General features: G+C 52.9%; 1 protein-coding gene across 1 annotated transcript in view; it reads right to left on the reverse strand.

The window, feature by feature from the left end:
- Window positions 1-20,553, reverse strand: part of PAPPA2 (pappalysin 2) — an 86,841-nt gene extending 66,288 nt beyond the window's left edge. Inside the window, exons 1-2 of the mRNA XM_059478819.1 lie at window positions 20,103-20,553; window positions 13,591-14,653 (exon numbers count right to left, since the gene is read on the reverse strand). Of these exons, the coding sequence (XP_059334802.1) occupies window positions 13,591-14,653; window positions 20,103-20,553 (1,514 nt within the window). The remainder of the gene's footprint in view (window positions 1-13,590; window positions 14,654-20,102) is intronic.
- Window positions 20,554-27,696: the final 7,143 nt, after the last annotated feature.

Raw genomic sequence — 27,696 nt, forward strand, 5'->3', positions numbered from 1 at the left:
ATCAGTGTTAGACCAGAAAGCCTGCAGGGCATTTTGCCCTGAGATAGGCTGAAAAATAAGTGCTGCTAACAATGGCATGGCCCAGATATTCCTGGAAGTGTTGGCTAAAAGGTTGTTCACTAAATCATCACTGAATCAGCCAAAGGCAATGCTATTTTAGACCTGGTTTTGGTAAGCAGTGCACAAATTATGAAAGAGCAGATGAGAGAGAGAAAACTTGGCCTTAACTTGTAATGAGTGGATTCAGATCAACTTAAATGGAGGGATGAACAGAGGTCTTGAATGAAGAATTGAAAACCAGGACTGACCAGCAGACACTGCTGCATCATAGCTGTCAGGGAAATGGAATGCCCTGAAATGAAGCTGACTCCAGTGAAAACAAAGAGTTAAAGATCCTTTCAGAAATAAGGGCAAAAGAAGGAAGAAGCAGATCTGCTGAGGAGCTGAAGCTCAGTGTAATTGAGGTGCATCTCTGGACAAAATTACAGTATGGTCGCAAACCTTTTTCCACGTTTGACTACATGGTAGTGGAGCAGAGCTCAAGATAAAGACAAAAAAAGCAAAAAAAAAAAAACCCAAAAAAACCAAAGGTGGCAGCAGTTGGATTGGGGCTGAAGTGTCAGTGGGACTGGGTGGATGACAGACCACTGGGGAGGTGGCAAGTCCCAACTCCAAAAGCATGGGATATAGTAATATGTAGGAATATAGAGCAGGGGGCAAAAAGCAAAAGGGAAGTGTGCAGAAATACAAATATTCGTAGATAAAACTCAGTGGATGTAATACACTTGCAGGGAAATGCCACCTTGGATCCAGAAGGACTGGAAAAGAGCTGATAGGGGACTTGCAGAGATGTCTGAGAGGGTGAACAAGGATGACAAGGAAACACACTGATTGAGTTGTCCTCTCTCTAAAGTCCTGTTCCCACCTGGTTCTCTCACCTTGAAAGGGGATGAACTGTTTTTGTGGTTCTAGGAGAGTGCTCTTGAGAACTCCTAGCACTCACCCCTTTAGCCTGCATGGAAGTGAATCCCTCCTAACTGAGCTTTGGGCCAGCTGCAATTTTACTCTTCAAAAATCTGAAACCTTTGTCTTAGCACTAACCACCAGCACTGTAGCAGAATCCAAAATCCACAATATTGTGATCACTGCAGGCAAGACTACCACTAGCCAAGCTCTTACAGGCCAGGTATGATTGGTTTGTGAGTAGCAAGTCCAGCAGTGCCTCATTCCTGGCTGGCACATCCAACACTTGTGTGAGGAGCAGACCTCTACACATTCCAGGAAACTTATGGATGATCTGTGAGCTGCTGTATCATTCTACCAACAGATATCTGGGAAATTGAAGTCACCCAGAAGAACAAAGTTGTGATGACTCAGAGCTTAAATTACTCAAATATTGCTTTGCTGGCCTTATCATCTTGGTTTGGAGGTCAATAGCAGATCCCTACTGTAATATGTCCCTTGGAGACAGCTCCTCTGATCCTGACTCAGAGGCATTTGACAGGACTTCCACAATCATCACAGCTGACTTCCATACAAAGTTCTCCTTAACACAGAGCAAAGCCACAGTCAGGCATCAAGGAGTTGTCTTTGCCTCTGGCATCAGAGCAGGACACCTGGTTTAGAGGAAAGCTGTGTTAATTCCTCCCTACCAGCCTGCCCAGAGACTGTTTGCTTCTCTGCCACATGCTGCTTTCCTCTCTGGATCTTGTTATAGCTCTGTTGACAGCTTACACGCAGGGCAAGAGGGCAGAGATCAGTTTTAAGGCAGGTTGCATGTTGGTACTCATGTTTTAGGGTCTGAACTGAGGATGAGAGCTGAATACAAGAGAATAAGCCTCAGGAGAGGTTAACCCCCAGCTGTGTTCTCACACCATAGTGGGCACCCTCAGGACACCAGTGCCAACGGAGAGCACATGTGCATCAAATGCTGGGATCACAGAAAAACACTGGGTTTGTGATATTTGTGGCCTGAGGGCAGGCTCACTGCCTCGCTCAGCTGCTTGCTGCCACGCACATAATGGGCACCACAGCCTGTCCAAGGGCCCCTGGGGATGGCTGTGCTGGGAATCCCAGCACATCTCCATGTGTCTGTGTAGGCTCCCCAGATAGCCCTGAGCTACCACCAGCCCTGGCATACCTTTGGAGGAAATAAGGTTTTTGAGACATACCCACTGGGACTCAGACAGCATTTTGTTCAAGTTGCTTTTCAGTTTCCAAAAAAAAAAAAAAACCCAAAACCAAAAAGCTGATGGTTGTGGCTATTTGATAGACCTGTAGTCATTCTCTCCTGAGCTCCTGGAGGAGTCAGTCCTGTCCTGCAAAAAGCCCCAAGGCCAACCACCAATAACCCCAAGTGGTTCTGCTGCCTGACACAGAACCCACTGCAAGAGAAAGTCCCACAACACTTGTTCTAGGGATGACTGTCTGCAGTTCATCCAGGAACACAAACCCATAGATTCCTCTCCACCTGTCTCAAATTAAACTCTCTTAGGGAGGAAAGGACCAATTCAGTCCACTGCCTGCTCCATTCCCATCACAAATACCATCCAACACCACCACACTGCTGGAGGGGAAGGGGTGTCTTTTCCATGAGAGGCCTCATGGAAGCATCAAGACACGGCCCCATAGCACAGACATCATCCCTAACAGGAGAGGTCTTGGGGAGACAGCAGCAGGAGGAAGAGGAGCGCTGGGCCAGGCACACACAGCAGAGAAATCCAGGGCTGTGGGAGGGAGCAGAGTGAAGCTGATTGAAGGAGGCATGAAGGGAGACAAACAAGGGAAGCCTGGCCTCTGGCTCTGCAGGGACTGCCTGACCTCGCCTCCAAGGGGCACGGCAGCTTCAGGCTGACGCCGGCGGTGAGCCTGCGGCCCGAGAGCTGCTGCTGCTGCTGCCAGAGAGGGCAAGCTGCACAGCCCCAGTCTGAAAGGACAGCTGGGGCACAAAGCTCCCCATGCTCCTCTGCCCAGCCAAGATGTGGGACCCCTTCCTTCTGCACTGCTCTTCCCCCAGCCTTGGTGCATGTCCTGGAAACTGCCCGTTCCGCTCTGCTCTTGTGAGACCCCACCTGCAGTGGTCCAGAGCTGCAGCATTTGGGGCTACCAGGATGACAAAAATGTGGTCCTGTCAGGGTGAGCCCAGAGGAGGCCACAGAGGTGATCAGAGGGCTGGAGCACCTCTGCTGGGCAGTGTTAAGCAACATAGGAAACCCTGTGCCACCACTTGGTCCACAAATCTAGTGTTTCTTACAGCACCTCAGCCCTAAAGCATAATTTGTTTCTGCCAAACAACCAAACTCTACACACACTTGAAATTTAACTCAAAATAGGCTAAATGATCCCAAAAATCTCCTACAGGAGTCTGGCTTTGAGCTTATGTTAGCACTACTGATTCAACCCATGAACCTTCCTTTTCACCCCTCAGGGAAGACAAATCCATGCAAGTCCCATAAACTTCCTGACTTATATGACAATTCTCATGTTGCTTAAGCATAATGGGCCATCAACTTTCCCCTGGGATAAATTTGGCCTGGCAAACTGTCTTTTAGTGCTCTACATCTTGGGGGAGTTGATAGCATTTAGGGTTTATTTTAATGGGAGTCAGTAGCCATGATCAATTGTAAAAGCTCTATTTCCACGGAAATGGGAATTTAATAGATTTTTGAAAACACTGGTTATTGACCCAATGGGCCTTAATGGCTTAAAAACAATCTGATTGTCGTGTGTATGAGTAAATGTGTGTGATTTTCAAATGAATACTGGAATAGGTAGTAAAAACCCATTTAAATGGCAGGAACCTGGTCAATAGGGAGTCTCCATTTGCGTGCTTGGCTTTTCTATTTCTATCCGAGTGAATCACGGCCATCTCTTCCTCGGAGAGGCTTACCATTTCCTCATGGCTGAGATCATCCTGAAGCACATGGCCCATCTGAGCCCCAGGAGGGTCTGGGGATGTCTTTCATTAGACCAGGCAATGATGCAGAGCTCTCAGAACAGCCGGGCTCCCAGATGCTTCCACGGTGGGAGCGGAGCATGCATGGACCATCTCTCATGGATGATGCACCCATTGCTCACAGGGCAACTCCTTGGGAGCTCAGAAGACATGTGTGCCTCAGACTCTTGGGTTTAAACTCAACCTACAGGCTCCTTCAGGGAAATTCCCAGGCAGAAATCTTGGTTTGTCTGGGGTTGACATATATCAAAGACATCAACAGGAGCAAACTCCAAAGGAATGCACTAATTGCTAAGAAGCAATGGACAGACTAAACCCTGATATTTATTCCACTGACTGAAGGCCCCCTGCTCCAACTAGGGCATGTATTAAGGGTTATCACCCCCAAAAGCTCTCCAAGGTCTACCAAGCACAAGGCTGCAGTTATTCCTCATTTTTCCCACCATTGGAGCAGCTCCTTCCTGGCTGCCTTTTTTGTGAGGCTGCAGGAACAAAGAGACCTAAGATTTTTACCTCTGTGAAACCAAACTGAGGGTTCAGTGACCACAAAGAGGAGATCCAAGGACAGGTGTGCAGTACAGGAGGGTTGGCAAGATCCCTTAGAATAAAGCAGAAAAATCCCCAAGAACATGAAAATTCCCAAATTTCAAAGGGACATCTGTTCTCCTGATCCCTCTAACCTTCTCCTTCAAAAATACAATTAGAGAGTTCAGAGCCACAGACTGTTGCCTCTTCTGTTGTTCTCATCACTGGAATAAGCAAAGGAGACAAATACTCCAGGCTCCCCACCTGCTTCCACCCCAGTAATGCATCTCCCACTTCCATGTTCAAGTACCATGGGTTGGTTGAGGTTGGAAATGACCTGGAAGACCATCTCATTCCACCCCTCTGCCATTGGCAAGGACACTTTCCATTAGACCAGGTTGCTCCAAGCCCTGTCCAGCCTGGCCTTAAACATTTCCAGGGACAGGGCAGCCACAGCTTCTCTGAGACATTATCCTTGACAACATGGAAAGAGCTGTAGTTGCAGGGAGTTAGTAAAAAAAAATTGAAAAGAATGAGTTAAAGCTGCAGTTTGGAACCATGGAGGGAATGAAAAAGAGCTCTGCCTGGGAGAAAGGCAGTGAGGCAGCAGCTCAGGGAAGGAGAGGGGTCCAGCCTTGCCCTCCAAAGCCCAGCTGAGGCAGCATCCCAGCTCCAGCACCCACCACCAGCCTGGGAGAACTTGCTATCCACAGCACAGGGCGAGCACTCACCTTCCTTTGGCAAGGGGTCACACAGTGTGTGGGAGAGAGGGCAAGCAAGAAGCAGCAAGGGAAAAGGAGAAATGTGTTTGCAGCCCTGTGTGGTTTTGGGAGGCAGAACTCAACGGTGGCAAGTTATTCTAGAGCCTCTTCCAAGCCAAACAAAGTCAGGGATGGTTCCCTTTCTGTCTGGATTGTTTGTTTCTAAGCAAAATGAGGAAAAACACCCCAGGCCAGAACAAAGTTTTACAGGTCTTTTTTTGCCTAAGGTTGCACAGATCAGCCTTGTCCCACCTAAGCTACAAGAACAGATCTGTAAATCAGTTATCTTACTTTTTGCTTACAACAATGTTCCTGGCTTAGGGAAGCCTTATGGCTTTTGAACTGAGGTGTATCAGGAGGCAGCTTAGTCCTGACAGAAGGCATGGCTGGCAAAGAGGGGCCAGACCACAAATGGGTTTCTGCATGGATGCAAAAGGCAGAACCCTGAGCTTGAGGCCATCTCCAGAAACAGCCAAAGTGACAAGGAGGGGAAAAAAAAACCAGTCTCTCTTCTTCATCCAGCCTCAAACTGACAAGCAGGGCAGAAAAGGCACCACAAACACTGCAAGGATTTCTGCTGGTGCCAGACAAGCCTGCAGCCAGCTGCAATGGGCATCCCCATCCACCAGCAGGGCAGCATAGGCAATAAAAGGGTGGCAGAAGATCAGGGTGATGCCCTTCCAGTCCCTGGTATGTAACTTCTGCTCAGATTCCTGGGCACTGGCAGGATAAGGATGCTGTAACAGGCAGGCAGTGGATCAATTTGCTGAGCAAGGATGATGCTCCCAGGGCATTAAGCTAACTGCTCAAGAGGAACCACACAGCCCTGTGGTCAATAAACCCCTCCTTGTGCACTCTACACCATGATGGCAATGTCCAAGATCCAAAACATTCACCCTAAACTTCTCACTGAAGGGCAAAATCTTATAACCATGATATTGGTAAGGAAAGGGATTGAGACAGAAGAAAAGAAATCTGTTCAAGCCAAACATCTCCAACTTGCTTTTTATATGCATTTTTTTAAGGGTAAAACCAAGTCCCAAGCCTCCAACTTTTTTTAGATCCAGGCAACTGAGTGTCCCAGCCAGAGCAGAAAGTGCACAAGCTAGTATTCTAAAAATGCCTTCCTCACAGATATAAAAAGGACATGAGATAATTTGTTGGGGAAATTCTGTAGTGTAACAATCATACATTAACAGAAAAAAAAAAATATAAAACCAAAGCTGCCTCTCATCCCCAGCACAGCCCTCAAGAGGCAACAGTCACAAACATTCAGCATCCTTGTCCATCTTCAAGCCTCCACAGCAAGTCCTGTGCTTCACACCATCTCAGTTGGTTTGGGTGCTGCTGGACTCACCCCACTGCCCTCTGGAAGGGGGCAATTTGATTTCCTAAATAACAGTGGTGGCTGGGCCAAGGCAAACCAAGAGCAGTGTGTTATACCAAGAGCAGTATGACTCCCCTGGCTTGGGCTGAGGCTGCCAGCCCGGGGCAGATGGAACCATCCCAGAGCCCTGTCAGCGCCGGGTGTCCCTGCCCATGGCTGCCAAGCTCCTGCCACCCCGGCTCCCGGGGTCTCAGGGGCCTGGCCAGGGCCTCGCTGGTGTCCCTCACCCACGGGCAAGGGCACAGCAGCATGAGGAGGAGCCCTGGGGAGGCCTAACAAAGAGTGACCCCTCCCAGCCGTGGGACACACGCTGTTCCTTCACAATTGCCATCCCAACACAATCAGCCCCCCTCGAGTGAGCCCCCGAGTCGGCGGGGTTTGCAAGAACAATAGCTCACATCTGGGACAGATGTTTTCCCCAAAAGCACCCCGACTGCCCACAGCCACGGGGCAGGGGTCTGTGCCCTCGCTCACACGCAGATCATGTTCTCCCTCTCCCACAGAGATGTGCTCACCCCCGGGGAACCGAGCAGGTTCCTCCAGGAACTCGCTGCCTGGCAGCTCCATGCTCACAGGAAGGCTGGGAGCGAGTGAGACTCATCCTCCCACAGAGGCTTGTTGGGAATTAACCCCAAGCTTGCTACCTTGGCAAGAAAAAAAGTGCATTACTGTGATTTTATTTCCAGATTTAACACCCCCCAAAAAAGCAGGGAAGATTTGTGCACATCAAGATGGGACTGGGAACCTCCCCTTGTAGCTACTAAACACCTCTACACTCTTGTGCTGCTCTTCCAGCCCCACAGGGTAACACAGCAGAGCTCTGGCCCCACCAGAGGGTATCACATGAAATGCTCTGACTTTGGAAAGTGCTCCCCAGAGCCTGCACAGGCCCTTGGATGGCAGCACCTCAGTACACAGTTATTTCCCTCTGGAATGAGGTAATTTCTGCCATCCCTCTGCCCTCCAGCTGTTGGATGGGCTGAGTCAGACCCTGGTGTGCCTCCCTTAGAGGGGGTCTCCCTGCTGGAGCCACCACCACCCCCTCCTCTGCCACAGCAATACAGGCCCCCACCATCCCAAATCCTCTCTCTTGGCAGCAAAATCCCACTGCTGGGCTCCTGCAACTAAGCAGTGGTAACATCCCAAATACTCTCCAATCAGAGAATATCTATATCCATACTAACCAACATTTTGAGAAGGTCAAAAGCCCCAAGAAGGTCTTCACCCCCAAGCCAGGGCTCTGGGTAGGCTGAGGCACCTTCACGTGGGTGTAGCCTCCAAATCTCATCACAAGCAAAAGACTTGGGGAGGCATCCTGCCCACCTGATATAATGGGCTCTACCAAAAACATTCCCTCTATTTTTGCTAGGTTAAAAACTGTTTCCTGTTTCCACAGGAAAGCTCAGAGAGAAGGGACTTGCCTACAAGGAAAGGACCAGTTTTCCAATAAGCTCAAATCCAAGCAGTCACAAAACTTTAAAGCATCCACCAACAAGCCATCAGGCTGCAGCAAAAAATCCTGTTTACCACTGCACCCCCACAGTCCCAGCAAGTGTACTAGAGATTAGAAGCAGCAAGCTCAGAAGCCAGTGAACCCATCACTGCCACTTTTGGTGCTCCCAAAGCACTCCCCTCCTCACCACTTTAAAGCCCCAAGCCCAGCACTTGAGGCTCTTTGGATACAGCAGGACAATGTTTGGGCCCATGCCAGTAGGACTCCAAGAGGTGCCAGAGAGAGCTCAAAAGCAGCCAGAGCTCAGGTTCTGAGCAGGGAACCTCCTTGCCATGCATTCCTCATGGGACCAACATAGTCTCTGCCACTCTACAGGCAGGGAAAAATCACTGAAAACACCCTCTGCCATCCACCCTGCAAACAATCAACCACCACAAGCAGCAGACACCATCACCAGTTGAGTGGAAACCCAGGGCACTGGGAATATTTCTCTATCTGCTCTGGGGCGCACTGACTTTGGCCCTCATTCAAGGAGAAAATTTCCCAGACTTCAAGATGGACTGCAATCCACAAAAGTCTGAAATAGATTATAGAGAGCAGTGTAGGTGTATCACTTGGTGAGAAATTGAGGGTTTGGGATTTTTAGTTTGTTGTGGATGGAAGCAAGATGGAGGGCACAGGGTGTTGTCCTGGGTTTCTTCTTCATGCTTCTTCTTCCCTCTTCTTCATGGGTTTGGGTGGCATTTTGTAATTGGGCAGAAAAGTCCCCAATGGGGCTCTTTGGGATCAGTTATTGGGTTAAAAGGGAAAATAATCTGGGTGTCAGTTCTTAATTGGATAGTTTAGTCTTGATAGACCTTATGACAAGAGATTGTTGGCCATTTTGTGCCTTCTAATGAAAAGCTGCCCAACTCCCACTAGTGAGACTGTTTTACTGATAAGAAATAATAAACACTTGAGTCTGAACATGAGCTTCTGTCTCAAGTGCCTTCAATCCAGACCCAGAAAAACCAAGGACTGGTACTGCCACACAGCTGAATCTGTTCTCTGCAACAGCATCAGTGGCCTGAGGTCATATGCAAAGCTTTTGCAATAACTTTGCATGTTCCTGCCCTCTTTCACAGTAAGAAAGACCTGGTAAGGTTTCCTTTAGTAGGGGAAAAAGAAGGAAAGGGAGCAGCTAATTGGAATGCTGTTTTACCATCTGGCTGGGATTAAGGCCTGGGCAGGTCAGCTCTGGCCCCAAGACGCCTCATTGCCTCACTGCTCTCAATTTGACACCCTTTATGCTCTCAGGTCCAACGACATGCAGCTGGACATCTCCTGACAAGGCTCAGGTGCATGGGGACACCTCGGAGTGATTCCTCCTTTCTCGTGGTTGTCCACCAGAGACTTTCAGGGAGGTTAATCTGGATCAGCTTTTGAAGGCAAGGCTTAAACTGCAGGAGGCTCCCAAGCAGCCTTAACCCAATTAAGCACCAGTCCCTTAGGAGGAAGGCCAGCTGAGCTCACATTAAAGCCCATCAAGTGCCCAGTTAATCAGGTACATTTTAACATCACAGCTTTGGTCATCCCAGCAGAGGCCACCGAGCCTGGAGACACCTCATCATCTTTCACCTCCTTTTGTCACTCAGGTTATTTCTGCCATTACTTTGGGCAGCGAGATGAAAGGCCCAGCAGCTCTGCCCTTACCCACTTTGCTCTCCAGACTCCCCTCCGGTTTTTCTTTTCACATTAACTGTGTCACACACCAGATTCTCATTGACTAAGTGCCCGAGGGGGACCCTCGCTGAGTGTTAATTGCTGCTAATGAGCTGTTGCTGCTTTCCTTCCAAGAGCACCAATTACAGCAGCGCTCCAGCTCTGCAAGAGGATGGGAGCCTGCTGAAAATTAAGGCAAATTTTACTCCAGACCCCAACACTGGGCTGCCAGCAACTCCTGGAAAACGCTTGAAGTCATGCGAGGGGTGATAGTCAGTAACTCTCCTGATGATGCCTGTCCCCTTGCTCCTCATAAGGTGGACCAAGGGTGAATGGGAAGTGTGCGACCTGCTTCCCATGTCTCCTGTTGGGCTGCCTTGCAGGGATGTGTACATACAGCTCTCCACCCGAGTTCTGGCTTTTGTCTCCCTCCAGCCACAAATGCACAGTCCCACTGGTGGGTTTCACCTGTGGGTGGTGGCCCAGCTGTGTCACAGCTCAGCAGGACTTGTTCCATGTGCTACCACAGCAGGAGGGACTCAGCAATGTGTTCCAGTGCCCACTGATATCATTTCAGCATCAGCCCTTATCTCAGCTTCTGCCTCAGCCACCAGAGTTATCACAGAACCCTGGCATGGGGTGGGTTGGAAAGACCTCAAGGATCAACTCATTCCAACCCTTCAATCGAGATCAACTCATTCCTGCCCTTCCAAAGGCAGGGACACTTTCCAGTGTCCCAGGTCCATCCAGCCTGGCCTTGAACACTGCCCACAGCTTCTCTGGGCAACCTGTGCCAGGGCCTCACCACCCTCACAGGGAAAAATTTCCTCCTGATATCTAATCCAAACCTGACTCCTTCAGCTTAAACCCATTCCCCTTTGTCCTGTCACTACATACCCTTGTAAAAAAAAAAAAAAAAAATAAAAAAAAAATTAATCTTTCTTTCCAAATCTCACTTGCCTCCCCTGGGTGAGGGTATAAGCTGGCACCAGCTGTAGCCCTGGAATTATAATGAGATGTTCACCAGCTAAGAAGCACTGAAGCCACCACTGTTCCTCAGCTTTTTCCTCTAATTTACCTCTCTCTAAGCTGCAGCCCAAGAGGGAATTTTAAATCAGAAATGTGTTAAAATGGGAAAAGCTTCTGCTTGAGTGCTTACAATTGTGAAGGACAAGACATAGTGTTGAGACCCTTCACCGAAATATATTGAATCTGTCTACAGTGCTGCTAAGAAATTGCCCAGCCTCTCACTCTGACTTTCTCAATTCAATTATTTTTGGCTGTAGTAAGAAACTTTCACATCCAAATCACTCTTTGGAAAAGCCTTAAAATGAAGGAGAGATGATTTAACCCATGAAAAAAGATGCTAAGATTTTTGGTCTTGTCATCTAGATCTGCATCTAAGTTCTCCAGCTGCCCTGCTCATTTAAGTACAACACCTTACAGCAAACACAGCAGCACTCAGCTCTGCCTGAACAAAACCCCCCTGCTTCCATGTCTTGGGGTTCACCCACCAATTTTGGGGAACAACACAAACCTGGCCATGGTCTTTGGCAAGCACAAGTTCACCTCAGTTTTCCCCAAACACACACTACCATTTTCCCAGTGGTTTTCCCACAGATTTATTCTTCCTCAGAAACCATCCTCAGCAGGGGTGAGCACAGGGAGGGTGGGTGTCCACTAGCATCACCAGACTGGATGGGGATTTGAGCAATCTCGTCTATGAAAGGTGTCTCTGACCATCACAGGAGGGGTGAAACTGGATGCACATAAAAGTCCTTCCCACCCAAACCATTCAATGACTCCTTTTTCCTGTGATCTCTGAAGGAGCTAGCCAAAAGCAGCTCAGTAGACCTCAGTGGCAGCAGGATTCAACCCATGCCCCCTCATTTCCCAAATGCCAGGCACACTGGATTTCATTTTTCTGGGTTTAGCCTACAATCAATCATTCTTGTTCTCTGCGCAGACCAATGAGGTCTGCGGAAAGAAAATTGCAAAAGATTTGTTATTTCCCTAGTGTTCCCATTTTCCCATTCCTTTCCCACAGAAGCAAGGGGGGTTTTTTTGTTCTGTTTTGTTTCCCAACTTTCAGGGGAAAATCCTGACAAATGGAAGCCCTGATTCATACCAGCAAAAATTTGGCCTTTTTCAATTTAAGGTGGAGCCCTTCTTGTCAGAGGATGAAAACATTTCTCTAACTGCACACAGAGGCAAGGACAAAGCCTTTGCCCTGCCAAAACCAAGGCCAAGTGGTGCCGGGTGCTGATGGCCACCACAAGTGGAGGGAGAGTTGTTGTGGAGGCTTTTCATCTGCTCCATGAGCAGGAAAGCACTTCCATGCTGGCTCACAGCATGGGAAACAAGGGGACAGGTGGTCACAGGGTGGCAATGGTGGCTGTCACCAAAGAGACTTCCAGAGGTGGGAAAACATCTGGGGAGGGTTGCTTGGGCAGGGACACAGTGTGAAGAACCGTTCCCCATCCTCCTCCTGGGTTTTCTCAGGCAACTTAAGGATGGGTGAGAAGGACTCAGGAAGGGAGGAGGGAAAGTGCTGCTCCTCTCTATGACCAGCGCCCAAACACAGAGCCTACTTCCCTCCTCCCTCTGTGCCCTGCCTGGGAAGGAACAGAAAGAAGCAGACTTGGGAAAAAGGGATTCACGGCTCACAGCCTATCTGCTCCCACAGCCCAGGGAAACAAAAGTGAAGGAGAAAAAAGATCAAAGGGCAGATGTGCCCCTAAAACCTTCCCTTGTAACTTTTCTTGACAGGTGCTGCCATCTGTGCTGCACCGCTCCTGCTCCAGTGGGCACCTCTACCTGTCACCGGGAGCCAACAGCAGGGAATGAGTTTACTCTGACACTGAGACAGAAACGGCTTTAAATGAAACAACAACAAAAAAAAAAAAGGATAAAGCCATTATTTTTTTTCCTCTTCCCCATCTCCATACAGAAAGTACATTTAGCAGAGCCCTGAGGGCTGGAAGCCATCAACAGGGCTGTGGCACTTCATGACTCCAGTAGGTGGGTGCAAGTCACTGACTGTACCCAGGACACTGTTCCAAACAACCCGGGGTCCCCATCATGTGATTGGATCTTCCTCTCCATCCCCTTCCTCGCTGCTGACTCCAAAGACCTCTGGGAGAGCAAGGGTCCCCTAACACAGCATGTTGATGCTCCATGGGTTTTAGTCCATGCAGATTTTCAAAGTGTTTTGCACCTGCAGCACACATTAAAGGAAGACGTCCTCCTCCAACCAAGGGAATCGCCTTGTGGGCATCACTCCCTGGGGCAAGATTCAGAAAGTTGTGGGTAGGTGTGCATAAGCCTTTCCAAATCCTGCACCTCGCAACAAGCACTGCTGGCCTGCCTCCTTCTCCCCACTTCAGCAATCAAGAAGGCATTTTGAACACAAATTAAGAAATCAGGCTTTAGACACATCCAAGGAAGGTGGGAAAGGCAGCAATTCCTCAACTACATGCCACGCAGGGGATCAGGGTAAGCAATATCCTTTGCATGGGCTGCTCTGCCCACATTCCCACTGGTGTGTAACCAGAGGCTGGCAGCTCTGCCCCGGGAATGCCCCTGGGCGGGGGGAGGAAAAAACACCCACTGGCAGGGTTTCACAGAAGGGTGCCATGTCCCACCGTAGAATTTACTCCTTTTGATGGCAAACACACCCATCCCATGGCAAAACTCCTCTCTCCCTTCCCAAAGCCACCGGTCAGAAGCAACACCCAGGCGCAGAGCAGTGCCGGGGACAGGGCGCATCCCCTCCCTCCATGTACCACCCCCGCAACCCCGCACCTACCGCTGGGGCGAGTCCGGGTCGAAGCACGTCCTGGCCACGTCGGTGGCCCGCGGGTCGCAGCAGTCGCCGTCATCGAAGTCGTCCAGCATGTTGTTGCACTCCATGTGGCAGACGCCGTCGCGACGCTTCCAGGAGAAGCAGCGGCCAGGCCTCCGGCAGTCGCCGCCGTCGTAGCCCGTGAGGGGGTGCTCGCACTCGGGGTCGCAGCGCTCGTTGCCTACCTTGCTGGGCTCGCAGCCCAGCAGCACGGCACGGCGGCGCAGGGAGGAGTTGTGCACCTCCAGCAGGCTGAGCTGCCACGAGATGTTGTAGGGCCGGAAAGCTTCGCTCAGAGCGCGGTGCTGCCGCCAGATCTGCTCCCAGCTGACTGTGGGCCGCCCGCCGTCGTCCTCGGCCAGGTTCACCACGCGGTACCGCGCCACCTTCCAGCTGCGCAGCGGCCAGTGCTGGTTGTAGTGCGACACCAGCTCCACGTTATCGCAGGCGGTCTGCCCGCAGGCCGGGGGGCCCAGCGGCCGCAGCACGGGGGCTGGCGGGGCCAGCAGCACCCACTGCTGGGGAAAGGCACCCTCCCGAAAAGGCGTCCAGCATTCCTCCGGGGCGGCAAAGCCAGCGGCCAGAGCCAGCCCTGCCGCCTGCGCAGGCACCTCCTCTAGGAAGGAACGCTGGAGGTGGGACTGGGCCAGGGCACCACGCCACAGGGCCAGCCCAGCCAGGTGTCCGCGGAAGGTGTGGTTGGTGCCCCAGGCGTCGCCGCCGAGCAGCAGCGTTTGGCAGGAGGACATGAAGGCGCTGTGCAGCGGGCCCTGCTGCCCGCCCGAGCGGCCCACCCGCACCCCGTCCACGTACAGGGCCATCCAGCGCCCATCGTAGCTGGCGGCCAGGTGTGTCCATGCCTCGGGGCGGTAGCGGTGGTGCGAGGTCACCTCGGTGGCTCTGGCGGCCCTGTCCGTGCGCAGCGAGAAGAAGAAGCGAGCGTCCTTCTTGCCGCCGAGCTGCAGGGCGCGGATACCCAGCGCCCAGCCCTTGTCGCTGGCGGAGTGCGAGCAGTTGTTGAAGACACCTGCAGCAGGTCGGGGACAGGGATGGAGAGAGAGAGGAGAGCTGGTAAGGACCAGAGAGCATCGCCACTCCGCCCTGGAGTCCTCGGCAGCAGGTAAATGAAGGTGGGCAGAGGCTGGGCCGTGGAGTGGCACTCCAGCCCCCATTCCAGATCATTTGGATGAGTAGGTGGAGCAGGCAGGGAGAATGGCAGAGCCAGAGAGGCAGGATGGAGAGGGGAGGAGGAGTGTGGATGGGAGGAGAGGCTGAAGAGCGAGGTGTTTCTGAGTTGCTCTCTGTAGGAGTACTCTGGCGGGATGGGATTAAAGGCTAAGCTTTTTATCTGTGAGCCAAAGCTTTTAAGAATTAGAGCGCAGCAACCCAAAGCAATACAGGCTCCTCCAGGGACTGCTTCCCCAACAGCTTCCAGACAGATTTACAGCTCTGGTTTATGCTCCAGTTTCCCTCCCAGTCATGCATCCAGTGCTGGCGGGAGAGGGTTGGAGAGGGCTGTGCTGCCTCCAGCCTGGCCAGCGCACTCCTCAGCCCCTAAGGCCACCTGAACACAAATCTACTCCCAGGAATAGCCTCTCCCCTCTGTGCCCAAGCATGCTGCAAACCTGTTTTAGGCTGGGCAAGACCTGGAGCTGTGCTGACTTTCCCCCCAGACTGCTGAGTGCCCACGGCAAAGAACCAGAGGCTTACAGGCACAGAAAGCCACTGGGAATCAGTGGCTGTAAGACACTTAAACACTGGAAAGGATAAAGGGACCTGCTGATTGAAATCAATGCCTCTGGGCTCCTAAACCACCACAGCCACGACATTCATGCAGGTCATTGGCAGAGGTAAATGTGCTTGAAGTCACTCTTTGAGCAGTGGTGTCTTCTGGGGCACCCTGCTCTCCCATTCATCACCCCAACAAAGTGTCCCAATGCTGACAAAACCTGCTGCCATGCCCAGAGACACTTTATATTCCTGCTGAGGTATTCCTTATCCTCCATCCTGCTTTTCCTGCCCCTCACTGTGCCATTCCCATCACATACACTGTCTGCCCATCCTCATGGCATCAGGACCTCGTGGTCCAAAATGAGGAGTCCTGCCTGTGCCTGGGGATGCCCCACCTGTTGCCAGAATTGTGAAGAGGCCAGTAGAGAGAAGCAGAGGTGTAGAGCAGAAGCAGCTCCAGGAGGAGCAGGATGTCCTGGCTCTCACCCAGCGCATGTGTCTGGAGCCAGGTTACCATGACCCCACGTTTCCCCTTACGAACACAGCTGGCAAAGGCCACACCAAGCCCTGCTGCAGCCCAGGAAGCAGCATCCCTCCCTCCATCCATCACTTTCAGCAAGGGCGAGCTGGGTGGTGGCCTCTAAACCATCCCAGGGCCGTCACCACCCTGGGCAGGGATCTCTGTCCCTGCTCACTACAAAGGCAGCCACGCACAAAGCCTCCGTGGGCGGATGGGCTTGGGCCAACTCCTGTTTTTGGGTGGATTGTGAAAGGGAAGCACAAAGACCAGGGGAAGCTGAGACCAGGAGAAGCCAAAAAGCAGGAGGCCAGCAGAGGAGCCCTGCAGAAGTGAGAAGGCAAAGCTGGAGAGTACTTTTGGGCTGAAACATGCACACTCAAAAGCCATCTTTTGGTCCTCATGGGGTTGAGGAAACAGGGCTTGGTACCTTCTCTCTTGGGAAAATTCATGCAGTTCACCTTGAAATTATTCAGAGTGCCCCAAATTTGATTAAACCCCAAGACAAAAATGGGAAGAACAACATTAGGGGTGGAACACCCCTTGGGCTGAGTGTCAGGCTATCATCCTCACAAACCCATGCTGGAGCCAACCCATGGCTGGCAGTGCCTGATGAGTTCAACACTGCCCAAAAGAAATTTAAGTGAGCCCAGGTATAAGGACTTCATCAAAGTCCTCAAAGGGATGTAAGTAAGGCCAAAGCCACCTCTACAACAGCAAATCAGTGCATCCTAGGCATGGTCAGGGATGACATCTCCCCATCAGCAGCAGTGAAGGTTCTGCAGGCAGAGCAGCATGTCCCACAGCTGACAACCACTGCAGACTAGTGTAACAAAAAAGGTGTAGCACCAGGTCCGGACATCTCTCAAGGGCCTTCATGAGAAATCATCAGGGGAGCAGTTTGAGGACCCCAGGGTTTGCCAAGGAGCTTGGCATTTTGTGCTGAGGCAACCCACCCAAATGGAAAGCTTTTTGTAGAAGTGTGAGCTATCTCCTCAGCAGTTCCAAGTACAACTCTGCTTCTGATCCCTCAGGCAGGAAAGAGAAGCTCCAGCCTAGTTTAGTTCACCTGTGCCTTAGGGGAATTGCCTCTGGGGGTGAAACAAGAGTTGTTGGTAACAGCATAAAAAAAAAATTGAAGAAGGTACCTGCTGGGGAAGGTCATGGAGAAAAAGCCCACAAAGAGATCAAGTGTGCCCCTTTGTAAGGGCCACACTGCAAGCAGCCTCTCCCACTGGGGCCAGGGGTTTTGCAGCACAAGGAAGAGCTTTCAGTCATGCTCTGAGACCCAGATACTGGGGGAAATCAGCTGCTAAAGCTCCAGAGGGTCTGACAATGGCCAGGAGCCTCTAGTCACAGTTGCCCCTCAGGGTATGCAGTGGGAACCAGCTCAGGGACCCAAAGAGGACATCTGGATTTAGACACAGCAGATATTTTGGATGGTCTCTGGTGAAGGATCTGACCCAACAAAATCACCTACAATCTGAGTAAAAACAAACCTCAGCCTGGCACAAAAGGAAATTCCTTGGGGTTCACCAGAAGCAGAACAGGCATAGATAAAAGGGAGACAAAAAAGGGGGAAAAGGAAACAGCATCACATGAAAGGACTCCCATCTGCTGCCCAAAATGAGTAGGACAAGGAAGAAGGAGCAGTTTCCTTCCCTAACAGTGGCTGTGGCAGGTTACACCCCAGCAGAAATCCCCTCCATGAAGGAGTGACTAAGAAGGATGAACAACCCCATCCAGTGTTATCTTATTGCAGGGGTTCCATACTGTTGTCTCCTTACCACAAGAGTTCCATACCTCCTTGGCATTTCTCATGGACAGCTCCTCAGAGCACTGACTCTTTCCTCATCACAAAGCCGCCAACTAACCCCAGCTCCCCTCTCACCCAGCCATCCCACTCTTTTATAGCGCTCTTCTTCTCATTGGTTACAGCTGTGGCCTGTTAAAGTCAGACTTTTTCCTAATCCTTGATAATTGACCCACCTTAGGGGTCAATTCCTTAGGGCTAAGATTACTTTCTACACCATCTTTCTTATATTCTATCCCCACTACAATTCAGGGTGGCCCTGAGACAAAATGTGGCATCTAGGGGAAAAAATACAGCGACTCCCGAGCCTTCAATCCAAGCAGCAGCCACAGCAGCTGACAGGACAGCCTGCTTTCCATGCTCAGAGCTGCTTAGCCTGCCCTTACTTCCCAGGCACTGATGCTGGGAGAGCTCAGCTCTGCCCTGCTTTCCTCCTGCCTTCCCTCACACATGGACACTTGGAGCCTCTCCAGCTCCTCCACACCTCTGGATGACTCCATCCTCAGTGGCCTCTCCTTTGACAGAGCAGGAGCAGCAGATCAGAGGCAGAATCAGCACCTGCTGAGGGCTGGCAGCTGCTTCTGTCACCTGCTCACCCAAAATGCCAGCAGCACAGGGCTGGCCCCCTTTGGCCACCCACTGCCAGGCCCCTTGGTGCCCAGTGCAGGGAGCCAGTGGGGAGGGAGCAGTGACTCAGACAGCCCGAGGTGCCTGGGGCTGACTCAAGCCCTGGAGCAGGGAAGCTGGGGGATATTACAGGAGTGAGTGCCAGCGCTCACGGGTGGTGCTTTCAGCACTGACGACTGTCTCACCCTCCAGAAGGAAATTAAAGAGTAAAAAATAGTAATAAAAAAAACCTCTGCTGGCTAGCTGGGAAATTCAAACCCCAGCACCTGCAGGCCAGACCTCCAGATGCAAACAGCTGTGCTGCTGCTGTGATGACTGGGAATTGTGCTCCATGCATCCCAAGGTGCTGCCTGCCAGCAGGGGGGCATCCAGGATGCCGAAGGGAAGGCAGACAGTGAGGTGGATGCTAGGGAGTTTGGTAGTTTCCTTGTATAGGACTGTTTTTCCCCTCTGCCACAGATTCCAGGTCATCCCTCCTACCTCTTGCACAGCACAGGTGTGGTTACTGCCCTGTAACTGAGGAGATTAATCAATGAAAGGGACCAGGCAAAGCAGAGGGAGGTTCAGTGGGATGATCACAAACCAAGGGAGAGTTAGGATAGAGAGAGGGATTCCCCAATCAGCTTGGCTGGGGCAGCACAGGAACCTGCACTGTGGGGACCCCAGACACTGCGGCACTGCCATCTGTTACCAGCCCTTCCTAGCATCCCTGCACTGCCCTGCTGAGCTTGTACCCAGACACAAACACCCATCCTGGCACAGCTGAATGAAGCACCACTGCAGGAGGTGGACATATGCCCTGCTCTGTGCCTGTGTGCCAGTCTTCTCTGTCTCCTCAGCTTCTCCATCACAAGATCATTAATGTTGGAAAAAACCTTTAAGGTCAAGTCCAACAGTTAACCCAGCACTGCCAAGCCCAAACAAACCATGTCCCTAGGCACCACATCTATACATTTGTTAACAATCCAGGGATGGTGATTCCACCACTTCCCTGGGCAGCCTGTTCCAGTGCGTGACAACTCTTTTCAGAGAAGAAATTTTTCTTAGCGTTCAGTATAAAAGTCTCTTGGCAGCATTCAAGGTAATTTCCTCTTGTCCCATCACTTGTTACTCAGGAGAAGAGACAGACTACCACTACACCCTCCTTCCAGGTAGTTGTGGAGAGCAACACGGTCCCCCCTGAGCCTCCTTTTCTCCAGGCTGAACACCCCCAGCTCCCTCAGCTGCTCCTCATGGACTCGCTCATCCCTTGGCTGGTCAGTTATGGGTAGGACGAGCCCCTGGCGCTGCCCCCTGCCCCGCAGCGGTTCGCAGGGCGCTGGGGCCGCGGCCGGGCGGGGATGGGGCGGTGAGCGCGGCTTGGCTGCCACCGTGCGGCCGCCGCCCCGGGGAGCCCCGGAACGCTCCGTGCGCCCGAGCCCCGAGCGGCGGGCACTGCCCGGTGCGCTGCGGGCAAGAGAGGAGAGTCCGGGGGAGCGTGGCACCCACAGGGACATTCCAGCTCCCGGCCAGGGGAGACGGAAAATCCAGATGGAGTCGGGGCGGGATGGGGGGGATGGGGGAAGGGGGGCGGGCTGGGAGGACGGGGCGGGTGGGAACAGAGGGGAGGGGATGGTTTAGGGTTTGGTCTCAAGGGAAGGAGGAATATTCCACGCCCGCGGTGCTGACAGCATGGGTGTGGGCGCGGGGTGTCACCTGCCGGAGCGGGGCAGCCGGGGAGTGCCCCGTGCGGATGTTTGCGGAGGGTCGGGGGGTGCCGGGTGCCCATCCCTCCCTGCCGGGCTTTACCTGCGATGATGGCCGGGTTGTTCTGTCCGCCCTCCGCCTTCACCCACAGCTCCAGGGTGAACTGCTCCCGCGGGACCGCGGGCAGCGCCTCCGCCCGCGCCGCCAGCTGCTCCCGGCCGCCCGAGAAGTACAGGGCGGGCAGCGGCCGCTCCCGGGGAGGGTCCGGCACCTGCGGCTCCCGGCCCCGCCGCCTCTCCCCCCGGCTCCGGCCCCGGCCCTCCGGCTCTTCTCCTGCTGCTCCTGCCCTGGCTCCCCGCGGTGTGCGGCCCCGCGGGGCTGCGGCTGCGGGCGCGGCGGGCCCGTGCGGGTACAGCCCGTGCGGGTGGTGCGGGGGCGCGGCGCGGCGGCTCGGAGCCTCCATCCCGCAGCCCGGCACGGCCGGGGGCTCGCCGCGGGCCAGGCTGAGCGCCGCCAGCAGCAGCGCGGCCAGGGGGGCTCCGCCGCGCAGCATCCTCCTGGGCAACCAAGTTTGGGGGCCGGGAGGTGCGGGGCGAGGGGCCGCGGGGGGTTTGGGGCGTTCAGGGGGGCGGCGGGCGGCAGCGCCAGGGCACAGTCCCCCGCCCCCCGCCGCAGCCGCTGCCCCCAACTTTTCCCCGGCACCGCTCTCCTCCCTTCTGCTCCTGCGAGAGGAGGAGGAGGAGGAGGAAGAGGAGGAGGAGAAGGAAAGCGAGAGCACGGCGGCGGGGACCCCCTGTCTGCCCGCAGCCGGGGCTCCCGGGGCACGGCGGACCCGGCGCGGCTCTCGGCGCTGCCCGGCGCTGCCTGCGGGAGCGGGGGATGCGTTAGTCGCCCTTATCTAGAAAGCCCCGAGGCGCTCCGCTCCCCACCCCCACCTCGAGGAGGGGTGTGGAGGGGGGGCTGCCCTTATTTAAAGATGATTATGTCCAATCTAATAAACCCCGAGCGGAGCATCGCCCTCCCTTCCCTCCGCCCTCCCGGGCGCTGCCCAGGATGCTGGCGGGGAGGGGATGCGGAGGAGACACAACCCTCCGGGCGCTGGGTCCCCTCCGCACCCCCTTCCCGCCCTCGGGGCTTTGGGACGGCACCTGCCCTGTCCCTGCCCGTGTTCGCTCCTGCTGTAGCTCCCACCTCGCCTCCATCCTCCGTCTCCGTCACCTAGAGGGGAGGAAAAGAAGCTGAAAGGAGGGGACAGCCTCCCTCAGCCCTGCCCCAGGCGAGGGGAGAGGTTGTCTTCGACTCGGGGTCCCTCCTCGGCAAGAGATTTTTCTGTTCTTGCTTTTATTTTTTTTTCCTTTCCCAAACAATGACACGTGCAGAAAGGTGGGGTGGAGTTGCCTTGTCTGAGCAAACCACATCCAAAAACCAAAAAATCCCCTATGAATGCACCAAGGGAGTGGGCAGCAGTGTGAGAAGCATCTCACCCACCCTCTGCCGGAGGGTACAGCACCAACCACACAGCGCTGCTACAGGGGAGTTTCTCAGAGCATGCAGGTGAGAAAACAAACCCCCAAAGTTTCCTCTTGCTTCCCAAGACTCCCTCACACCAACACATGGCATAGGAGACTAGCAAAACTTCAGCAAGGAGATTCAGTGCGATGAGAAGTTTTTTCGTGCTTCCTTTTCATTATTATTATTTTATATATAATTTTTTTTTCACTCCCAAGCACTATCTGTGGCGGTCAGTGTGAAGCAGGGTTGCCAGCGAAAGCTGGGAGGCCCATTCCAGGGTACAGCCTTTCAAACCAGCAAGGCAGCAGGGAAGGGATTTAAGAATGAACGGCAGGAGCGGGCTCTGTGGGGCTGGGGCTGGGCAGGTTTTTTGTCTTCTCAGGGTGGGAGGGTGATGGGAATAAGGGTGGGGGACTGGTGCCTTTAGTCAGGGGGAGATAGAAAAATGCAGAGCTGGAAAATCTGAGGGTTAGGAGGGGTGAGCACAATGCTGCCCGGGAAGGAGGAAGGTGGGTGTGAGCACACAGAGAGGTGAGGGCTGGGCTGGCAGGGTGTGAGGAGGAAGGGAGCACACAAGGGAGCCAACAAGGCCAGGCAGAGCAAGGATGGCTCATGCAAAGCTGCTCCAGCAACTCCCGAGGACATTTGTGGTGTGAGCCACATCCAAGCACAACACCAACGCCCATGGCTCGTGGGGAGGTGCTGAGGAGGGGTCTGCAGCTCTCCTGCCTGCACCCCCTGCCCCAGAGCCCATCCACTGGCAATGGGGGCATGGGGACAGCCCTGCTCAGGGCCTGGCACTGGAGAGGTGGCCCAGCAAGTGTTGTCCTGGGGCCAATGCCAGCAAGTACTGCTCACAGTGAGTATTCATTCAGGAATGAACCAGGCTCCTGACAGCTCTGTCTACCAGGGCCTGATAAGAGAGGATCCCACGGGATGGCTAATTTTGAATGGTGGTTGCTTTATTAAGAGGCTGTTTGTCATCTTGCCACACAACATTCTCCCCCAGGTACTCCAGGGCAGCAAGACCCTCAGCTGCCATCCAAGAGGGTCAGCAGCACTGCCTCCTCAGGGACAGCCTAGCTGGGATGAATCCAGCACCAAAGCAACAAAACCCTCCAGAAGTGCACCCAGGCAGGGGCTCTATATATAGGCTCTGGCCTGGGCTATGCTGCTCCCTTGACAGAATGACACCCACAAACAAATAGCTCTGCAGGGTTGGGATGCACCAGGAGCTGCAAAGCCCACCAAGGAGCCCAATTCCTGATGAAAAGATGGGCAACAGCAGAGGAAGGCTCCCTGCCATGCCAAGCCCCTGTCTTCCCCTGCTCTGCCTGTCCAAGCCTGAGTCTGTCCAGATTTAGGAACCACTGGAGCAGGAAGCTGAGACTGTGAATCATCATCCCCTGTTGGCTCCTGAGCACTCTCCACCCAGGCAGGTTCCCCTGGCAGTCCCTGCCAATGTGGGGCTGGTGAGGATGAGGATGGCAGGACAATGGGCTCGGCATCTGGGGAAGAGACATGCTGGGATGCTGTTCCCATCCCAGCACCACTGTGGGCTACAGTGTAAATCCCTGTCATTTGGGTAATTTTTTAATAATTTCCTTTAAAAACAAAAGCAAAACAAAACAAAAAAAAAAAAAAACAAACCAAAAACTCAACAAAAACAAAACAAAGGACCCCACAATTAACTGCCCACTGAGATGATTTCCCTGCCTGTGAACCTGTGATGAGAAGACTGGTCCTGTGAATAAGGTGGGGATTCCAGGGTGACCAACTAGTGGCCATGAGCCCTCAGCTTTTTTGTTTTCTGTCTCTCAGGGAACCAGAATGGGCATCTGTTGGAGATCCCAGCTCAGAGCCAGGCCCTCTTGGCTAAGGAATGCAACAGCCCTGGCATCTTCCATGGAGATGATCCTCGCAGGCAGGGTGCCACTGCAGTTCAGATCTGATAATGATAAAAGATGGCGGGTGGGAGGAAGGAGGAGGGCAGAGGGGTATCAGAGGGTCAGTTTATTCCTCAGCCCTTCCCCACTCGTTGTCCTTGCTGGCATGTCCCTGTTCTTTGGACCCTCTGGGCTGTCAGTCAGGGTTATTTGGGGTGGGGATTGGATAAGACAGGCTGATGATGGGAAGGAACAGGGGGCCAGGAGCCTCTAGAAGGAGGCAGGGGAAGCGGGGAGCCCCATCAAAGTGAATGAGGGCTCTGGGGTGGCCCCAGCACAGGAGTGAGGTACCCAGGGCTGGTTCAGCCCACACTGGGGGAAGGTGTGGGGAGCACTACAGGGGGAATGGACAAGATGACCTCTAAAGGACCCTTCCAGCCCAAACTATTCTATGATTCTAGGATTTAGCTGGAGCAGAGGCTGAGCCTTGCTTTTCCCCACGCCTGTCAAAAACCATCAACAAAAGCCTTCCTCTCCCTCCACTCCTCCTCAGGAAACCACCAGTGATCTTGACATGGGAATAAAGGCTCGGGGAGAATCCAGCCTTTTTGTTCACAGCCAGGCAGCCAAATCCTGTGAGCCTGAGACAGCAAGCCTGAGCAATCAAAGGCACGAGCAAGAGCCGACCCTGCTCAGGGCACAGCCCCAGCCCTCCCTCCTCGCCCTCCCCAGCTCTCCTGCCTTTCCCAAGCAGATTAGGAGGCTGTTCAAACACTCAGGACCCCCGGAGGTCAGAGACGCTGGCCTCCTGCACCAGAGGTTTGTTTGGGAACTCGCTGAGTTTCCTGCTTCTAGTGGGTCTGGAGATAAGTCCTGGTGTGCAGCCACTGTCTGTCTGCTGCCAGCGCCGGTAGGAGCCCACAGGCACACACTGAAAATCCAGCAAAAACCTCCAGAGTCGTGCAATCAAGGGATCACAGAATGGTTTGGATTGGAAGAGACTGTAAAGATCATTTAGTTCCACCCTCTTGCCATGGGCAGGGACACCTTCCACTATCCCAGGTTGCTCCAAGAATGGTCCAGGTTTGCCTGGACCAGGTCCTGTCCGACCTGGCTTTGGGCACTTCCAGGGATCCAGGGGCAGCCACAGCTTCTCTGGGCACCCTGTGCCAGGGCCTCCCCACACTCACAGAGCAGGGTTTCTTCCTAATATTTGAATCAAAACCTACTTTCTTTCACATAAAAGTCATCTCCCTTGTCCTATCACTAGATGCCCTTGTCAAAATTCCTGTCCCCTGCGTGTTTGTGCCTTGCAGATGAACACCTCTTGTAAGGGATGAGAGACAATCACAGAGACCTCCCACAGGCACTCCCCTGGATTCCCCATGGCCTGGGGGCTGGGTTCCCCTCACCCTGCAGCACCCAGTGAGCTTTCCCTGTGCTGTTCAGTCCCATGAGTTTGGTGACAACAATTCCTCTGCTGAATTCACCTGTACCTGCCCCAAGGCTTTAACGGGCCCCATACATGACCTCAACTCCTCTGGCAATGGAGCCAAGGAATGAATTTAAACAACAGCAAAGGATGTGTCTGCTGCCTCATCCTCACCCCTCACACCTGCCTCCTCCCCTGTGCTCCACAGCCTGTGGGTTGTCCTGGGTAGCAGGAATGCAGGGATCCATGGTGGAAGCCAACTCGCCAGGCTGTCACTGGGGCATCAGCTGAGGTGCTTGGAAGCTGGTTCATTGCTTCACCACCAGCTGCAGCAATTTCAGAGCAGCCTTGGACATCCTGCCGGGGCCCTGAGCTGCAGCAGAGCTGTGCTTTGGATGGTTCTTGCAAGCTTCCAGTAAAAACCATTTGCTTCCAGTTGGGAGGTGAGGATGGTGAAGATTCTCAGCAGTTCACTCACATCTCTGCACAGGGAAGACATTCCCTGCACAACAGCCTCCAAGGATCTTCCTGCATCCTGAAGTTTCACACTTCACCAAGAACTTGCAGGTGCTAAATTAAGATCTGCTAGAGAACAGGGCATGACCTTTGCCAGACAGGATGTCTCAGATATTGAAAATTTTTCCAGCTGCTGACAAAAGGCAGGGACTTATCTCCCTTTATGTAATGTAGCCCTTCTAGCAGCCAAGGAGGAAAAGCATACATGAAAAAGCAGGGGGGAAATGGAATCTAGCTTCTCACTTCCGTTCTGCTGCTGTTATTGGGGAGCTTCAGCCCCATAAAGTCAGGATAGTCCAAGCACAGCTCTGTCCCAGCTCAGGGGGAAGTGCTTTGCCAAGGGATGCCTGCAGCAGAGGCAGGATCCCAGAGGAGCTGCGCAGGTCCCAAAGGGAGAAGCATGTTGGTACAAACACAGCAGGGACCCACTCAGACTTTCAGAATCCCACCCCAGCAGAGCCCAATCTGCTGGCAGGAGCTCCAGGAGAGCACTGCTACACTCATGGCAGCCCTGATGGCCAGAATAATGACACAATCTTGCTGCGTTTTCATCACCGTGTGCCCACACCAACATCTGCTCGCTAATCCCGGTTGGAAACGCTGCTCACACGATAGCATCACTTCCTTATCGAGCACGACTTCCCCTGCAGGAGGGTCAGAGCAATTACCTGTGCAAAGCTCCACCATCTCCTGATAGCCTTCACCCTGCTCCTGCATTGTCAGACGCTTTCCATGTGTCACCCAGACAGAAAAGCCATTTGCTAGAGCCAGCTGATAAGGCATGAAGTGAACACATTTAATCTGGCACTGGTATCTGAAGGACGAGGGAAGGCAGAAATGGCTTGTGCCACCTCAGAGCAGATGCAAAGCTCAGCAGTTCCTCAAAATTCACATTTTAAGATCTCTCATCTGGCCCCAGCCAGGGAACAGCTGGAAGGAAAGGAGCAGAAGTAAACAAGCACAGTGGCTGGGGTGGAGGCAAAGGGGCTGTATTTAACTTTTACCTCAAGGTAAAACAGGATTTTTGGTACTGTGAATTAGAGGTGCCACCTTATTGTTGATCCAAAACTCACTGTCATTGGGGCATCCTCTGTCCTGCAGAGAACCTGCTTTGTCATTTGGCAGTGAGCAATAAAAAGAAGCACAAAAGAGCCAGACTCAGCCCTTAAAAGCTGGCCAGCAGGGTTTTAAGTATCTGGGGTTTGGACAAGTTCATCACAACAAGGAAACACCTCTGCCTTCCCCATTTATTTTTAGAACAGACAAATAAAAATAGACTTTCCAGAAGAGCCACAGACAGCGGAGAGAAGGGGATGGAGCCACGTGCCAGCTGCCAAGGAAGCTCACAGCCTCCAGCTCACAACTGTGCTGTGGACCTGTCACTCTGCCATTCATGTCCCACCTTTAAACCCTAGTTAAAATGTGAAAGAAAAGATGAGCACATACACGCACAAAAGAGAAAAAAGTGGTTATCCCAGGCTGGGGATATGACACCTATTGGTTTTTATTGGACAAGGAAAAAGAGCAAGAGATGAACTCTGGCACCATCCAGTATCCAGCAAGTTTTCAGCTGCTTTTTAGTTTGTTTGTTGGATGTTCATTTGCCATAGGACTTGCACTGGGATGTGTCCTGCCACGTTGTGCCTCCTGTGCTGGTTAGCTGAAGCCCTTGAATCTTTGGTTTTGTGCTCCTGAGCCCTTCAGTGTCTCTGTCAATGGGGGTGTGACGATGGTCACTCTGTGGCCCACCTCAAGCACAGAGACACCCAAGGATGTTTGGTGTTTTGCTCCTGAGGTGTTTGTCGCATTTTTTACCCAATCTTAACCCCACTGCCACCTTAAAACCTTCTCAACCAGAGTGTCCACCTCAGCTGTTGAGCAGAAGAGGGCAAAGCACAGGTGTAAAAGCCTTGGTCAGGACAAGCTCTTGCTGGCAAGGACCATACCTTCCAAATCAGAACCTTCCTCAGTACTAAAACCCATTGGATGTTTGTAGCCTGCTCTCATAGTCTTCATCTCAGCTCAGTCAGACCTAATTGGCTGTTTTATCTTTATCCCTAGGTCAGGTTTTCCCCTCAACCATTTCTATGACTTCTTTTGGAGCTGTAAATGCATGAGTGATCCCTGGTTGAGAGGGGTTACTCAAAGCCATCTCTCACCTCCCTTTTGTGCCACTGGCAGAGCTGGCCAGCAGCACTTCCGGCTCCTGCCAGACTCATTGTGCTGGCAGGAACAGGAAAAATGCAGGAATCCCAGTCTGGGGAGAGCCAGCAAAATCAGTGCTCTATCACTTGGGATGCAAACCTCCTGGGCAAGGTCTTTCCAGTTAAAGGTGAAGAGGAGAGGCTGT

This window comes from Ammospiza nelsoni, chromosome 9 (genome assembly GCF_027579445.1).
Source record: "Ammospiza nelsoni isolate bAmmNel1 chromosome 9, bAmmNel1.pri, whole genome shotgun sequence".
In the NCBI taxonomy this organism is placed as follows: Eukaryota; Metazoa; Chordata; class Aves; order Passeriformes; family Passerellidae; genus Ammospiza; species Ammospiza nelsoni.